The sequence below is a fragment of the Platalea leucorodia genome, assembly GCF_965183815.1.
Source record: "Platalea leucorodia genome assembly, chromosome: 3".
In the NCBI taxonomy this organism is placed as follows: Eukaryota; Metazoa; Chordata; class Aves; order Pelecaniformes; family Threskiornithidae; genus Platalea; species Platalea leucorodia.
The window spans coordinates 91,251,243-91,269,689 of record NC_138825.1 but is presented as its reverse complement, the minus strand read 5'-3'; the positions used below and the strand labels follow the sequence as shown (position 1 = coordinate 91,269,689).

At 38.6% G+C, this 18,447-nt stretch overlaps 1 protein-coding gene across 1 annotated transcript in view; it reads right to left on the bottom strand.

The window, feature by feature from the left end:
- Nucleotides 1–387: 387 nt before the first annotated feature.
- Nucleotides 388–18,447, bottom strand: part of ELOVL4 (ELOVL fatty acid elongase 4) — a gene marked incomplete at its 5' end in the record, with an annotated part of 31,031 nt that continues 12,971 nt past the window's right edge. Inside the window, 5 exons of the mRNA XM_082307744.1 lie at nt 388–776; nt 1,285–1,412; nt 3,630–3,801; nt 10,835–10,915; nt 14,254–14,441. Coding sequence (XP_082163870.1) covers nt 501–776; nt 1,285–1,412; nt 3,630–3,801; nt 10,835–10,915; nt 14,254–14,441 — 845 coding nt within the window. The 3' untranslated portion in view covers nt 388–500. The remainder of the gene's footprint in view (nt 777–1,284; nt 1,413–3,629; nt 3,802–10,834; nt 10,916–14,253; nt 14,442–18,447) is intronic.

Below are 18,447 nucleotides of genomic sequence, written 5' to 3'. Positions count from 1 at the left end.
ATGCTGTTCTGACAGAACATAACATAATGTGTCTGGATATACTCTCCAAGGAGGACAAGAAAAGTTGCACATTCTGATTAGATAATACGTCATAATTTGAAATTTAATAATTTTCTGGAAAGAAAACACAAGTATCCAAATGCTACTTCCTTCCCCTCCCTCCCCAAAGAAATGCGGGTGCCAACAAAACTGCCTGTATCAATGGTAGTATTAACTTCTGGACTGCTAAACATGGATTCAACTGCAATTCTTCCTTATATTCACCAACACCAGCAGTCTACAAGTTTACACAGAGACCATATGCATGATAATTACATAATTACAATAGAAATTCAACTTTAGTGTTGTTCTTAAAACAATCTTCATAAATAATGAAAATATCTGTGTTCTAGCTCTTCAGTAACCTAAGGTTAATTGGTACAGATAGTGGTTTTTTTCTTCCTTTTATAAACCAAACTGGAGGTTCCTCACTGCCAACAATGGTTAAGGCCTGGATCAAGTTACTCTCCTTTTGCTTTTCCCTTTTTCTGCTTTTTTCCATTTTCCACCACTGCATTATTTTCTGGTTTGCTTACTCCATTTGCAACAGCACCATTTGCTATTTTGCCATTCTTTACAGGTTCCTTGGGCAGCTTGTATGTCCGATAGTAGAAGTTACCAAACAGGAAAATGAAGGTGACAGCATAGAAAATTACACCCCAGTGCATCCATTTAGGGAAGGGACAATCAATATAAATAGACAAGGCTGTGTGGCCGATAGTCACATGGAACTGCACCTGAAAGACAGAAAATACAGAATCAAAAAGTCTGGATATATTCTGTAGGTTTGACTGCACCAATGTATACCGATGCATTAAGTTATGAAAACTGCTAAATTGGGAGGCAGTAAGGAAGCTGTATTTGGCTGTCACATCGGGCATGCACACATATGCTTCACTAGGGACATCAAATTCATTGCAGTACCTGGCACCAGTTTTCAGAAATAGGAAAATGAGAAGACATTAAGAGATCTGGATTTTCTCTACCTTTCGAACAGGTTTTTGCAGTTCAGTTGAAACAACCAGTAAAGCAGTATTAGACTTCACTCACACAACTCTTATTTATGCTGTGTATTTTTTGAGAAATGAAATAAATACTTCTATCTCCAGGAAGTAGTCCAACTTGAGCTGTGAGTATCAGACAGCTAAGAGCTTTTGGAAGGAGCAACATCTGTTTCAAAGCTCTGCAAATGCAAATCCACCCAGAGGCAATACCTTCTGAGATAAAGGGAGAAATTTTACTCACCAATTGCAATATGGTCAAGTATCGTTTCCACCACAGGTATTTCTGAACTTTAGGGCCACAGGCAGCTAATCCATAATACATGTACATAATAACATGAATAAATGCATTCATCTGAGCTCCAAAAAAAGCTGTGCGGGAACAAAAGGGAATATTGTAATGTAATTCTGAAAAAAGACGGAAGTCTTTTCTAGTATTTTTCATGTGATAATAAAAACTATAAAGCACGGGACATGCCAGGCTTCCATCTTTGAAATATTCAGTACTATAGTATAGACCTGACTGCCAACATGTGCTGACAAAAATAGCTGTTCATGCAAGTAGTATGTCACATCTTTCATGGAACTACTTATGCAAAAGCTTTTCATAAGATTTTTGTTGAACAGACATGAATAACATGGATTCCACATTAGCTATTGTAGTATAAGTGCAATTGTTTTGCAAAAAGGATTATTTAAAAATGGTATTTGACAACGTAAAGGATACAATATCAGGTTCTGAACTTAAATCTTTTAAAGTATATCTAAATACACAAGGTTCACCTCTCAGCAAGAAGTCAAGAAACTCATGTGGAAGTCTGATTAAAGAGGCCAAAAAATCATACAAAGCAAAACTTCACTTGTGGTTATAAGATGTTTAAGGGCATTGCCCAGTTAGTTTGTCTAAATTGCTCATCTTTAGTTTCCTTACTTATGAGGTCAAATACCCAGCATTCTTAAACATGTAAATGTGTAGCATAACTTTTTCCAGAACGATCCATGCTGGAAACAAAGACAATAGTTCTCATTTGCATTAAGGTCTCTCTGCTCTGTCAAGATTAGCAGCCATTTAACAGAAACAAATTATGTCTTGTTAAGGTATTCGTACACTGCCAGAGAGGCTCAAAAAGGCTCCAATGTATAAGATTAGGGCAATAGAGACAATAGCTGCTGACATCAAATAGCTCAGATACGCATGTGGTCTAGACCCAGTTGGTAATAATAGGGTCTAGTTTATAATAGACCTGTCTATGTAAGCAATGTGCTATCAACTAGAAAACAGAAGAACATAGATCTATCCACATTTATGCAGTAGTGCTACATAAATGCGGAAAAGCAACTGTTGCTTTTCCTTTTGCAGGGGCTAGAAACCAAGAGGCAGTGCAAAAACAGCAAAACTTTAAATAAATTTGGAAATTCATTGCAACTGTTGTATTGAAAACTGCAGATATTTATCATGGAAAGTCTGACAACGCAACAAGGGAGAGGGCATTTTGAGACATCCAGGGAATTTCTAAGTAAGACTACAAGTAAGCATCCAGTCTCCAATAAACTTATTTTAGCGGTGCAGTAGCCAATAAAGATCATGAAATGCCTGCTTGAGTACCTGCCTCCTGCATATTACTTGGGAGAAATTCAAGGATAGTCACAGATACTAATTTTAAATATTTCTTCTTTTCAATACAAGTAACCACTCAGTATAAGATACCTAGAGTAAATGAGAGCATAACACCCTCATGCATTAAGTATCAGTGTTGTTTGACAAAAAAAAACCCCAAAATCTTAGTTTGTTCCCGTGTTTACTAGATGTTATTTTCAGTGTCTTAAGCCTACAAACCACATTACAAATCTGTTTTGTTTGTATATTGGGTTCAGGGTATTTTCCCTGAACCCTCAGCTCTGCAGAGCTTATAATTTGAGAGAGACAAGGCAAAAGAACAGGAACAAGGGAAAAATGCAGGCAAGGGAGGATATGGCAAGTACAGTGGAATAGAATTCTTTGATGGGGGCTTTAGAAAGGAAGCAAGGAAAAAAAGGCTGATAATGAATTATAGACTAGTGTCATTATGAATAAGTTTTAAAGTTGACAGATTTATTCAAGGAAAGGTTTCAGAATTTTATACATGCCTCTCTATAAAAAAGAAAGCAAACCCCAAACTCGGATATAATGCCAAAATAATGTCTCCATTAACTTTATTACATTTGCATATGGATTGTGGGCCGTAATTGCATTTTGCAGTTCTCTGTATCTGCAAAAACTAAAGCTAGGCAAGGCACACTCATCTTTATATTTCATACAGAACAAGGATAATTTTGAAGACAGAACTTCAGGCTTGCAATCGATGCCCATGAGGAAAAAAAAAAAAAGTTTTGCAATTCATTAGATTATCCCCCTGTTATCTTTTCCTCCCCCACATTTCCCACAGAGGAAGACTGTACACATTAAAGCTACTACACTGCTTCAGTGCTATTTAAACAGTCTTGTATATTATAATGTTGAATCTATGAAAACTTTTTTTCCATTGATCCCAAACAATAATAATTCTCCCTTATGTCCAGTCAAAAGGGTATGGGAGGAAGGGAACTCACCTTGTCCACCTGCAACCCACTTAATACCAATCCACCACAAGGTGAACATGGTAAAATGGTGATAGACATGAAGGAAACTAATTTGGTTAAATTTCTTCCTCAGGATGAAGAATACTGTATCCAAATATTCAATTCCTTTAGAGACATAATACCACCATAAAGCAGCAGCTATCTGCAATGAAAAAAAGACAACACAGAAGTTTTATTGATTCCAAGTTGAATGGAATAGTTTTTTCCACCTATCTGCTGCAAGAGAAGGATACCTCTTCCTTCCCCAAATTCTGGTAAATGTTGAGGTGGGGTCATCAAACATCTAACGATATGAGAACAGCAACAAAAACAATATTCCATTCATCTATTCTGGACATGGAAGTATTATTTTGAATCTACTGCTCACAAATCACAACCATAAAAGAGAGCTAACATAATTAAAACCTTTACCATCTCTAAACAGTTTACCAGTTAAACATAGGGAGTTTGTGTCCTCATTCTCTATCCTAAGCTTTGCAGGAGGAGACTACCACAGGGCTTCCCATACTAATGAGGCAACACTTTGATGCGGTAGAACAATGAGGCAGAAACATTACGATAAAATGAAGCTGCAAAGGTTGAAGCCTTACATAAAACTCTTTCAGTACCACAGGCATATGGGTGGGAAGATACCAAATCACTCTTACAAGCTAGGTACGGTGCAGATTTCACATCGCTTAGGGCAATATTCCTCTCAGCTTCTTCTGGCCTGCTCAGTACCCCTGCCTCTGGAAACCAGCATTCCTCCAGTGGCTCTGTGCCATTCAGGAAAGAGAAGAAACAAGACCACAGGAGCAACACAAGCTGTGGAGATATAACCCAGCTATCCAACAGGTAGCTACACACCCAAAGTTCTTTTTCTAATCCACCCATTACAGTGGATCTTGCCCAAGATGCAACATGAGTATAGCATTTTGCTGAAACCAGAATATTGTTGTACCAGGTAAAGCCCAGAAGCTCTGCACAGCAATCTGTTAATACTATGACATGGGGGTATGGTGGTGGGGTGGTGGGGACTCCCTTCCAGATCTCAAAGCATAGCAACGAGTCTAGTTGCTGGCATCATAAGTCATCTAGCTCGTTATGCAAGGGTGGGACCAGAACATATCCCAGATGGTGACTCACATAGAGAATGGAATAAAAAAAAAAAAAAAAAGTTGGAAATGGCACCATGGCACCACCAGCAAGGAGGGCAGGCAATGTCACAACACACCTGTTTGTAAGTTCACCTGGTCTTTCAGGACTCATCTGATGGCAAATCACTTTCTTACCTTAAAATGGTGTGAAACAACCCCATCATCTCCTCAGTCCCCAGGGGAGACAGAAGAGAAAGAGTTAAGACAGCAGTAGCTTCTCTTCCCAAATACACACATACTGTTAGGCAAGTGAGAGAAAGGGGAATCAGGAGAACGAGCAGCACAGAGCAATGCTACAGCCCTGCATGGTGTTTTCCTCCACCTCTCCAAACTAGTGGGAAAGGAATACATCTCTCCTCAGAACAAGCTCGTCACAGCCGTAATTGGACTGGTAAACATTTTAGGAGAGATTACAACAGAAGTAAAAAAGCAGCACGGGAGCAAAAGAGCACTGCAGATCTGCATTGCAGACTCTGCAGTTTCCCGAAGGGACTGCACAACTTACTGTTGCCAAACTGCAGACTTCTATGTATCCATTAATGAATACCCTTCTCACTCTCCGGACGTGATTTAGCCTACTTCAGGTCTCAGGAAGAGGAGGCAGATTTTGTCAATTTTATACAGAAAGATACTAGTATCTGTCAAAAGTTGGAAAGAGGCTTAATGAGAGGAAAACGACACACAGGTAAGCTGCAAGAACCATTTCTCTCTCTCCCTCTCTCTCCTCCACACACACACATATATCTGTATGTTGCTCAATATCCAGTACAGTTCTGCCTCTGGGACAGGTAGTCAGGTGTTTAATAACACCTATATCAAGGCTTTGTCTCACACCCATGGATTAGCATAACAGTCCAGCACCTTTTACAGATGTTTGCTAAAGCTGCATCTCTTAAATAAATTAAGATAAGCATCTTTTCATCTCATGAGTTAACAATAAACACTTTGGACTGTATCCATAAAATGACAAGCCAGCACTACAATACTCAAGCTCTTTGGAGGTCCTTCCTACTGAAAAACTTTTAAAGAATCAATAGGTCAGTTACAAGCAAACTGCCATAAAATCTCTTACAAAGCCAATGTGCATTTTGTTAAAGAAACAGTGGAACAATAAGCCAAATAGCCGATAAGCAAATAGCCAATTACTGTATGACATAGAGCAAAATGTGAGTGGAGAAAAATTCAACAAAAAACCTTATGTTTTATGCCCAAGATGCCACAGGTTCACTGTATGTTCCTGGACAAGTAATTTAACACACCTCATTCCTCTTCTTTTGAATTCTACCTGCCTTGCACAGAAAGCAATTACAGCCCATGGATCAAAATCAGTTGAACTTTTGATCAAAATGCTTCCCATCGCTTAAGAACAAAAATAGCCTCCATTTCTTTGCAGGATTATACCTGCTGATTTTTGTGTTCCTGATTTTTTTGCCTGACAGCTCTTCTGCTCTCTTCCCATCATCAAATTTTACTACCATTTATTCTCAAACCTGATAGGTTTTGTGTACTGATGATCTATTTCAGTGCTCCCAATGACTTACGCAGATGTTTTGATCATTAGCTTATAGATGAAGAAAAAAAATGAAACAGATGTTAAGTCATTTGGCTGAGGCCATGCATACATCAGTGACAGAGGGCAGAAATAAAGTAGAACAATACACCGACATGTAAGCTGTGTCAGGAGCAGATGGCTACTATTAAACTTATTCTGCAAAGCATCATTCTTTGGACACAGCATGAAAGAAAGGTTTAGCTTAAAAGAAAATACGCATTAAAACGGCATATACCCAAAATGAATAGTACTAGTCACAACCATACCTTTCCTGGCAATTTTCATATGCACCAATCTAAGTCTGTTAAAACACCATATGGCACAGAAAGATTACATTACAGCCTAGGATTAAGGGGGTCAACAAGAGGTCCAATCCCGTGACCTCTGCCTGCGGCAGAGTTTTTGAACAGAGGGCTGTTTTAATATGGGACTCTGTTCCCGCACCCTCCTTCCTCATTTCAGGTTGGAGACAGTTAACCATTAGAGGATTTCAAGGGACAGGTACTTCTTAGAAGGTAACAGTAACATGAAAAATTGAAGTGGCTTTTAAAGAGAACTCTTTTCCCTGTTTCAGTTATAGAATTTTGTTCACAGGACCATGAAACCTGTTTTGTTAAGTAAACTTCTGTGAAAAGGGAACTTGAAAGTAAATTATTATTATATTTATTTCGTAAGAGGAAACTACTCAAGCTCTAGACATAAATACAAACAATACAGATTACAATTACAATACAGAAGACAATCATAGCTCAGTTTTATGATTACAATCAGCACACTTAAAACTAGGACCTAATTCACACAGCTCCAGATTCCTAATTCTCAGCTCTCCAGAAATGCTAATAAGATAGATGAACCTTGACCTGGGAAACAAGGACACACAAATGTAAGCAGAAGGGGAAAGTGACTACTCACAGACACTAACATGCCTGAAGTTAGACAGTATTAGGAAACTGAAAACTCCAAATACTGGAGCTTCCAAAGAAGTACTACAAAGCATGGATTTAACACCTCAGCCCTTTGCATTCCTTATTTTGACTCCTAAGTTACAACCAAAAAAAGTTCTTTCAAGGTGCAGCTACAGCTCCTTCAAAATCCCTTCTTGGGGATTTCTTCCCCCTTTTCTTTCTTCTCTATTATGAACATTTTTATTTTTTTTTTCTATGTAACCAATTACAAAACACACTCCTTTAGAAAGGAGCTTATTTCTGCAACTGTGGAAACTAATTTCCATCCCTGCTTGCGCCAGTCATCCATTGCCTCTTGTAGAACAACAGCCAAGGGAGCCTGGATGAGATTAACAGGTGTAGGTTCAAAACAGTAAGTAGGAGGACCAACTTCTTCATACTATGTGTAAACTAACTACAAAATTAACTGTCAGTGAAAGCCAGAAGCTTGATAAAGTTGAAGAAAGCATACAGACAAATTCATGGAAGAATATCCCCTTAAAAACTGGCAAAACAAAGAGACTATGTCTGACTTAAGAGGTCTGTGAGCCGCAGATCGTTGGTGTTGCTAGATTATGCACGGGAAGTGTCACCACATGCCCTTGCACTGTTGCCTTGAAACTACCATTGGCTTACTGTCTTGAGACACAATGTGGGTTGGAAAGGAGAGGAAAGACATTCTCTGGCACCCAGGATAGCCAAACTTTTTTTTTTTTTTTTTTGAACCATTTACCAGCTCTCTGTATTCCCTTGAGGTACAAAGGTTGGTTTCTTGACCCCTCATTTTGAGCAGGAACTTTGGTCAAAAGGGGCCACTACATGGCAACATCATAGTGGCGCATTCCCAAAAAGATAGCAAACAGGTCATACCAGGGCTTCTACGTTTCCATTTAGACCACCACATGCAATTAGTTTCACATTTCTCAGTATTTGTTCCAGCTTTCTAAGCCCCACAATAAAGTCATATATGAAGCTGATGCTTTCCAGAGCATGTTTCATAGCGCTTTCTGGGATCAGTGCTGTTTCCATTTGAGTTAGTCCCAGTCTCCTTTATTGGACTAATACAGAACTCATTTACCGATTCTCTTACAAATAAAATTATTGCATTTGTAATTAGTTCTACTGTTGCAGTGCAGCATTGCTCTTCAGAGAAAACCTGGTGCTAATAGATACTAGACATTTAGTGTCGAGATCTATTAAAAAAGTGTGAGAGATGGCTTATCAATTCTAAACTCAAAACTGCAAAGAGAAGCCCACATTTACTTACATTTTAAAACTGCTTTTGTAGGTTTATATTAAGAAAAACGATGGTGAAAGGAATCTTGAGGAGGTTTTGTTTTGGGTTTTTTTGTTTGTTTGTTTGTTTCTTTGGGCTTTTTTTCCTACAGTGTCAAAACCTAACAACATACCTTCTAAATGCGGAGCATGATACACTGTAAAGCAGGCCAGAAACTTATCCTAGACTCTTTAGTTAGACAAAGTACACTCGTGGAAAGTGTAGTTTTGCACTTGCAACTTATTTATCTAAATTGAGAATTCATGCAAAAGAACGACTGGATAATAATCAAGATAAGGGTCTTGACTGATAACATACTATACAGTTGCTGCAACAACTTGAGAAAACTCAATTTTCCCTACTTCCTCAACTGTCTCCGTTGCAAACTGAACATGTTAGAACTTAAAACTTTTTCTAAAGTTCATGCAAATCCACAAGTTTGCAAAAAACCTTAGAAAGTCAGGAAATCCAAAGAGTAGATATTGCTAGAGCAACCTTTCTTTTCGGGACATATCATATGCAATAAATACGTTGTACAGGTCATTTTGCCTTTATTTCATTGTATAATAATGCTTTGTTTGTCATAATGACCAAACAGAAAATAATTCTTTTCAGCAGGTCTGACCCCTGCACAGCCTTCCACAAACAAGTGCACCTAAAAGTGAGGCTATGAAACAGAATTTTTGCATACTAGAAGTCGTTACCTCTTGTACTTAGCTATTATAAAAATTCCTTCAATATATGCCATACCAGTTCTCAATGTCATTCAGCTGAGTACAAGGGCATTCTATTTTGCTTATCTATTGAAAAAAAACCCAAACCTGTCAAGCATTTTTTATACCTGGTTAAATTTTGTTTTTAAACAAAATTATTAACAGAAGTATTCTAGTGACTGAAATAGTGAGTGCGCAGTATTGGCAAAGGTGAAAGATAAGCGACCACCACAAGGCCAAAAAAACCTACACACAGAGTTGTTCTGCAATATCAGCCATTATACATAAGACATAAGACTCAAACCTATCCTTCTCACTACTACCCCTGCCACATGCACAAGCTTTTGAGTAATACTACCCATGAATGGTCACCTTGTAGACAGAAATTTTTCAAAGTGTGTTATAAATATTGAATGTATTTAGACTATAACACACTTCCATGACATTTTCAGGAACATGTTCTAATCTGTAGATGAAACTTGCGAGAACAGCTGAGAGATTCTCAAGTGTCAGCTCTGCCGGAAGATAAGGTTTAGTACATGAGCTAATCAACAGTGTTACAGAAATTAACAAGCATCTGCACTTTGATTTTAATTTGAATGCTTTCCAAAAAATACACATTTGAAATCTAAGCTTCTGCAATGAAATGTACTGATAACACTTTTGCCAGAAGCCAGCAAGACCTCATGAAGCCAAACATGGGTAAGGAGACAAAAAGTTGCCTAACCAGTATAAGTGAAGTGCAACCACAGTATGTGCTGACAAATCTCAGTTACTTTGATCTAGCTAGAACACTACACCTTTATTGTGGTTACCCTGGTATCATCAACTTCAGCAAGGTCTAGGAACCAAAGTATGTATACAAAGTTTATCCTGGGTTGTACAACCATGGATGAAGCCAAGGATGGTATCTTTAAGACTACCCTTACTTGTAGCAATCAGATGAAAGCTAATGCAAATACACCGATGCACTTTGATTAAACCTGCTATGCGCAATGTAGTCAAACCTGAAGCAATCTGTGAGAATATAACGGGATACAGTCTGCTGGTTTTGGCTGGGGTAGAGTTAATTTTCTTCATAGTAGCTAGTATGGGGCTATGTTTTGGGTTTGGGCTGAAATGTGTTGGTAAGACAGGGATGTTTTTGTTACTGCTGAGCAGTGCTTACACAGAGTCAAGGCCTTTTCTGCTTCTCACCCCACCCCACCAGCGAGGAGGCTGGGGGTGCACTCTCAGCTGTGAGAGGACACAGCTGGGACAGCTGACCCCAGCTGACCAAAGGGGTATTCCACACCATATGTCGACATGCTTAGCATATAAAGCTGGGAGAAGAAGAAGGAAAGGAGGGACATTCGGAGTGATGGCGTTTGTCTTCCCAAGTAACCGTTATGCTGGTTACTGCATACAGGGTTAAACCACGGCTGGGGTTAAACCACCACATATCATGGCTGACAGCAGAACTTTGGAAATACTATTTTCGGACAAGACTTAAACCATCACGTACTGCTATATATTACACACATTCATATACAAATACAAAAAAGAAATACTCACCCTAACTTCATAAACATTATCTGAATAATCCACAGTCTGGCAGACATAGCTGTACCCTCGAGCTCTTGACGACAAAAACAGCTGAAAATATTAAAGTCATGAATGAGGGGAAAGATGCTACACAAAACACGTTCATAACAATTATCAGCAAAGTTTCTCACTACATCAAACTTACCTGAACAGAAATACTTAAAATATCCTTATCAGTCCTGAGAATACTATTGAAGAAAACTAATATTTAGTTCTAGCAACCTGTTATTACACAGTACCTATTTTTTTCTTGTAAATTAAAAAGAAAGTACTCATTTTTCCCTGTTTGTATCTGCCCAGATAATTAGAGCCCTGTACAAATTCGTAAGAATTCCAGTATGACCCTAAGCTATTCAAACATGAGTATTCCCTCTGACAGCTCTAGCTTCAGAGACAGAAAATACCTAATTGCTTTCACTATGAATGACAGAAACACTATTCCCATGATGGATTAGAGAACTCTCTCCAATAGACAGGGATTAGATAATTTGGATCTACTATTCTTAAAATGGTATACCAATCAAAATCCAGAAAAAAAAAAAAAAAAAGCCCTGAACAGTCAATGCTGAGCACCCATAAAACATATTGAGAGAAACTGGATGAAGAAAAGTTCCCCATCTGGTGCCAAAAGAAACGGCCTAAAGCACATGAAGTGCTCCTGTAGGGCAACTCCAAATAAAGCATGTTGCAATAACCTGAACAGAAGAAAATAAACTTGACATTTAAGCAAGTTCCCATTGGAAAGAAGCGCACTTGCCTAGAGCTGTACAAGGTTAAAGTAATACTTCTAATCTTGACATTCATAAATGTTATGATCCAAGATTTTTTAAAGCCAAGTAATCCCACCCTGTTAAGGATCAAAAAGAACAGCAGTAGAGCAGACATAACCTGTAAATTGTGAGCTGTAAAAGTAAAGAAGGGTGATACAAAAAGATCTCCAAAATAAACATGGGTAGGCACTGACTATTCTGACCACTAACCTGACTTCCATCTCATTTAGACTGAACTGGAGTTTACTTATTACAGTATTTCAACTTGCATACAGCACCAGGAGTGCAGACAGATGCAGAGACAAGTGTTATCCAGATAAAACCAACATACAAAACCTTGTGAAACTCTGGACTTATTTGCTGCATGTCTGTTAAGGAGGGAAGTGAAAGAACTGTACACAGAAATGATCCTAAGAAAGAAACTGAACTACTTCTGCATCATCCAAATCCATTTATAAGCTGCCGTAACGCCACTGCTCTCCAGCGTGGTCCCACACAGGCACGAGCACATTTGATAATATCAGAGAAGTGCAGGGAACAGTTTAGTCCGCACTGTTACAGAAACTAACCAATCTCTACTGTGACCTACTGGGTAATTTGACCAAAGGTTCACCTGGCAAAAGGCAGTAAATTGACTTCACCAGACTGCCTCAAAGTAAAATAAGAAATTCAAGATTTTGTGGCAAAATAGGGGCTACGCATCTGGGACTTCTGCATGTTCTAAGCAAAATTTGCTCATAATTTGAATCTGAACTTCAGTCCAACATATGGGAGTCTTGGACTACACAACCTAGCAGTGCTCTACGGACTTACCATTTTAACATAAGTTATCACAGATGAACAATACAGCTGCCACCAGGCTGATTATTTAAATAACATTTGCAGGCATATCACATTCAAATTCTGTTCTCAGGCATACCTGGAAACTTTACACAGCCATTCACAAATACAAACTGTGTATCATTTTACCCATAACAATTACATTACTCATGTGAATTACAACTGTGGCACACTGGTATTGTAAATCTCATGTAGATTGAGGCAGAAGTTGCCTGGTTAAAGGGAACAACTGAAACTTGAACACCTTCCTCCTATCAGTCTCTAAGATCAAGAAAAGACAATTCCTGTAAATGTTGTATCCGTAGCCTTAACATCCATTGATTAACTTCCTACCATTCGAAACAGAAGGAAACTAGAACTTCTGTCTGTGTCTAAAATTATAAGCTTTCAGCCTATCAGCAGAAAATGTGTATTTGCAGTCCCATTCATTTTTACGTTAATTCAGTGATTTGGAAATGCCATGCAAACACATGGGTTATCCCATAAGCAACACAGGTTTGAAAATTAATTGACCACAAGTCACCAGCTTGGGGATAAAATAAACAAATTTAAGAGAGTAAGTGAAAAGGACAGACATGTCAAAACCACCGCAGAATTCATTTCAAAGGAGCTTCAGTTTTAACCTGCCAAGATGATCGAATTTCATCCATTCCCACAACTATCCTTGGGCATCAGCACTGAATTCTGTTGTATCTGTAGTATTTTATTACTTAGTTGAATAGTGCAAGGAAACAATTTAGACAAATAATGACTGAGGTGTGATGGCTAAAATTTTACTGAACCATGTCTTAAAAAAAGGCTGAAATCAGTTAATGATTTTATTATAGAAGCTCTGGGGAAGGGTTGATATGTAGATCATCATCAGATACACCATGCTTTCCTGGCAAAAGTACAGAACAGACCAGCCAGAAAAAGAGTTCTGCAATGCTGTAATTTTAACTGCTCTGTTCATTTGCTTACTTTTGGAAACAGATTTTGCAAATTTATGATCCAAGGTCTTCCAGGAAGAAGACTCAATCCACATGAGCAAAGTCACAGCAGCATAAACTACTCCTTAACATCAGTTATATTCTGGACAGCTATCCTTGAATAATGATTACCAAACTGTAGTCCCACTTAGCTACTGCTAAAGAGCTGATCCACTGCATTGTTACTAGTCAATTCCTCTGTACAGAAAACCTAACGAAGGAGAAATGCAGCAACACTGAAATTTATTAACACACTCAGAATGTTGCAACCCAAATATTAGAAGACTGTATCCTTTTATTTTTATTTAAAGATACAGTTTACTACATTTTTATTCTTAATGTAAAAGACAACTTACAGACAAGATACTTTTCCTCACTACAGACAATGGACATCTGAATTTCTAAAAATGATAAACACATTGAAGGCACCAAAAAACAGTTCAATTTCTAACAAGATACATTCTGACACCCTTTAGGATTATTAAAAAGAAAAAAGGAATCAGTTACAAGTGTTAAATCTCTGTGGATTTTAGCTAATTTGTCCAGTATTTACACTAACATAAATCTAAGAAGAACTTGGAATAGCTAGTACACAAATTCTCTCTATAGACTCATTTAGTGCATTTATTCTCAAACAGAACGTACCTAGCTACAGAAATACACACATCAAAGGCAAATTCAGCTTAAAAAGTCTGTGCAAAACATTCACCCTCAATAGACAACATGAATATGTAAAATTATTTTCATTTTGCAATCTGTAGACACCCTCAGACTTAAATAGGAATTCCCTCCTGCAAGAGGGCATACACACCTCTTTGAAAATGAAGAAGTTGAGTAGAACCATTCCAAAGTTGTAAACAACCAACAGGAAACGTAACTGGAAGGGCTCTCTTGTCTTCATCCATTTGGGGCCCAGCCAGACAGTGAGGAGATAAATAGTGCTTATAGTCAGTGTTGGAAATGGAGACTGCATCAAGGGCCAATCATCGACACGTTTGTCTGGGGGGGGTGAAGCAAACAGAAGGAGTCAACAAGGTCTGAACAGAATATATTTCATCATCATTTTAAGCATTGCATTTGTTAAGTATCATTCTCTCCTGGAATAGCTGCATCAGATAGTAGAAAAACAATACACTCACTCTTTCTAGGAAGGTTAAAGAAAATAGTTTTTAAAACCCCACTATATCACATTACCTCACACAGAGGTGACATGCAAGTTCTATTGTCCAGTTCTACAATCCAAAACAATAAAGCCAACAGAATCACATGAGCCCAAACCCAACCCACTAATCCCTCAGTTTTGCTTATGATGAACAGTGATTGCAGCAGCAACATAACCCAATATTCAACACCACTGCAAATGAAAGATATAAAAATTTGGCAAAAATATTGATAAAATTAATAGCTTTTATTAGCTTAAAATTAGGCACTAAAAAGCCTCCAATTACTTTTATACAGGTTGTAGGATGCTAACCAAATACCTTTGCTATTTGATGTAGGTCAGTCTCATATGTTTCAGACAGAATACTAACAACGTTACTGGAAACAATCAAATAAGAGAGTTTAAAGGGATGGTTCTAGTTAGAGTAATCTCTGCTGCCATATGGGAGACAAAGGTTTCATTTACAGTCTGCTTCAGTCACTCACGGGATCCAGAGTTACACATACTCCAGGGCCCAGAATACGCTATATTAAGTCCTGGATCTGTATCAAAAAAGCGCTCTTAGCCTGATGAACCAGTGACATCTAGGATTAGAACATGGCTCTGCTACAGAGGAGGGAAGGGAGAGGCTACAGGGACACCTCCTTACTCAGTGGTTCCTCCCCCCCACCCCTCCAATATGAAGGCTAATCTCTGGTTATAGCAAGAGATAAAAGATAACTACTCTGTAACTATTCCGTAACTCTCAATACTTCAGATACTGCACAGCTCTACAATAGTAACTGGATTATTTTCCAGATGCTTAGGCCAGTTGGAGTTCAAGTGGAAATCACACCACAGGGCTCCTTGGAAAGCTCAGACATCTGAAACACCTGCCTTCAGTCATTTGTGGGCAAACTCCCAAATAGCAATGCAGTTGCCCACAGACTTACCTAGAGGACAAGTTTCTTTTGGAGAACTGTTTTTCTTCATGGTAACCCAAAGACAGTGAAAAAAAATCTACACCATAAATTAATTCCTGATCCCAAGCATACTAACAGGTAAGTTAGAAAACCCTTCTTATGTACAAAATTAGGAACTCTAATGGAATGAGGAAAGTACAGAACAGCACTGCTATTACTCCTCCACTTCTTCCTCGTTTCCTTGGTTGCCCTTAAGATCATAAATTAGAACCTCATTTTAGGAGCAGATTTCATGAGATCCTCTATTTCTAATAAACAACACATACTGTGACCTACAGAAAGACATGGCATGGCACTGACTCTTCTTGCTTCCAGTTGATTCAACAATACTTGACCTGCACATCACAAGTAAGATGCCAGGAGGCCTAAAAAGACGTGGAAAAGAAGAAAGAGAAACCAGGCTAGCTGCTTCCATTATGGCTGTTAATTCCAGAAGACAGAAGTCATACTAATGCATGGAAACCTCCAGCAGGGCTGACGTTGCCAGAATGATGGGAGTCAGCCTTATGACCGCAGCCACCAACAGAAGCCAAGGGCAAGACAGGGCAAGTAGTACAGGGAGGAGTGGCAAAAACTTCAGATAGATTGGCTGTAGAAACACAGGCAGTAAAACACAACTGAACAAAAGTGAGAGAAGACAGTTACCTCTTACTTTTCAGCAAGTCCCTGGAACAGACACTTCTATTACAATATAATGTACTCCATAAAACATGAGAACGTTTGCTTTGTAGTACAGTATAGTGTCTGGGGATGTAAAGGAACAGCCCCGTTTTCCAGACCTCACAGAACGCTACCTATTGAAGCTGATATCACACCGCTGCGTTGCAATTATTACACTGCTATCTCCCTTACACTTTAGGTCCTGCTTATTTTTAGCAATTGCTCTACTAATCTGAATTTTAAAATAAAGGGTAACACCATTTAAAAGACAAGAGAAATAGAGAACCTCATCATTCACCTGAAACAAAGTAATGGGCAAAACCTCATCTCCACCAAGCAAGGTGTCACTTCTTAAGTAAGAGACAGCTCTGGGAATAGCCAATGTGTGACACGCTTTAATCAAATCTGCATCTCACTTCAGATGCTGTAGCATGCAAAGAGTTAAGAGCAGGTGAGGCAAGAGACCCGGTTGCTTTCCCAGCCTTTTTGCACTAAGCAATATGAAGAGGCATGGACATATTAGAGAACGTGTCTTCTATTTTCTAACCCAGTATTTCATGGTATCCTGAATGCTAAAGTGACAATATGAAAAATGTGAAAAAGGAAGATTTGAATTTTACCCAGGAGCCGAATGTTACCATGCTCTGCTGAAAATAGGAAACCATGACCTATTCCAGATTTCTTTTTGTGGCAGGAGACAAAGATTTCTAGTGGGAAGAATGAGGATTCGCTAGAGGGTGAAAGGAAAGACAAAGGGACAACTTTTATGAAAACCCAGCTGCAAGTGAGCTTTGCCTCACGCTTCATCAGGGCTGTAAACAATTCTCTCACCTACTTTCCAGAAATACTACAAATTGAAGAACTTAACTGGAGAAACCCATTTAATTAACTCTGACAACAACATAAGAGCACCTGGGCAGCTGCCATTACACTTCCATACCCATATCATGGTTTCAGCCTGTTACTTTCCCCCTACACACGGTTTCTGGACAGTGAGCCACCTCTCAGAGACATGTCAAAGTATGTGCAAGACAAGCATAGCTCACTGATACAGACCGCAAAACACGCTGCCCAGGGAATCTATCTGATTGGGATTTTGGGGGCCTGACCTCTCCTGGGGCAATTAATTACCTTTTGAACACAAAATGCCTGTATGAGAGGGAATACAGTACGCGATTCAGTTCTGGAGTACATCCTGGCCAAAACAGAAGCCTATCAATAGTCAAGAAGTTTATTCTAATTCCTACTGCGCTAACTAAGAACAACACCTTGCATTTATTTTGAGGGCATTTAGGAGACTCTGCATACGACTATTTTTTACTAATACTGTGGCATCAGAAAACATGCTACTATTCATCCCAGAACTTGCTAGATTTAGAAACTCGTTCATCACAAGATCTTGCCTGGATAACGCAAAGTAATTTGTTCAGTTTTAAATCAGCTCCACACACCATTCTTGTTGCACAGAAGGTATTACAAAACCAATTTCATTTTGGTTTACCAGGCAAGCCTGCTTGTCCATGTTCTACACAGAAAACACACAATTACCTGCAGACCCTTGTTCCAAACTTCTTTTCAGATACCCTCTTTCAAACCAAAATAAATTCACTCTCTCAAGTCATCTGCTTAAGTGACAAACCTCCCAAACTGCTCCAACACCCTCCTCCCTCCCACCCCCCACCCTGTTGTAACAAAACCAGCATAATTTCGTGTCCTACTTACTAGCTGGTGCTGATGACCACAAATGATTTTTGCAAATTACAGAGAACTGTGATAGCTTAAGGAGACATAGGAGTGTATTAAATCCTGCAGTACTTCACATGCAATAGGTACATTATTATATGAAAGATTAAATAAGCTTGAAATAAAAAGGCCAGCTCCCTGAATTAAAAAATCCCTCCAACTGCTTTGAAGCAAAATGACCAATGCCTTTACCTGATTAGAATTGACAGAGACTGACTGCATCTTTCAGGGGATTAATGCGTTTGTCTTTCAAATCCTAAGACCCAGATTCTAATTCGATCACAAATAAAATATCTGTTGTGATGGCACAGCCTGTAGTACAGTGCTTTTTTTGTAAGGTGGGAGAAGTTTTAGAACAAACATTTGAAGTTGTACTCAATTGTAAAAGTGAAGTCAGAGTAGAATAAAGCACCTGCTAACACGTTCCTGATAGAAAATTACTGTTATGTAAGGAAAGAATATGAAATATTTATATACA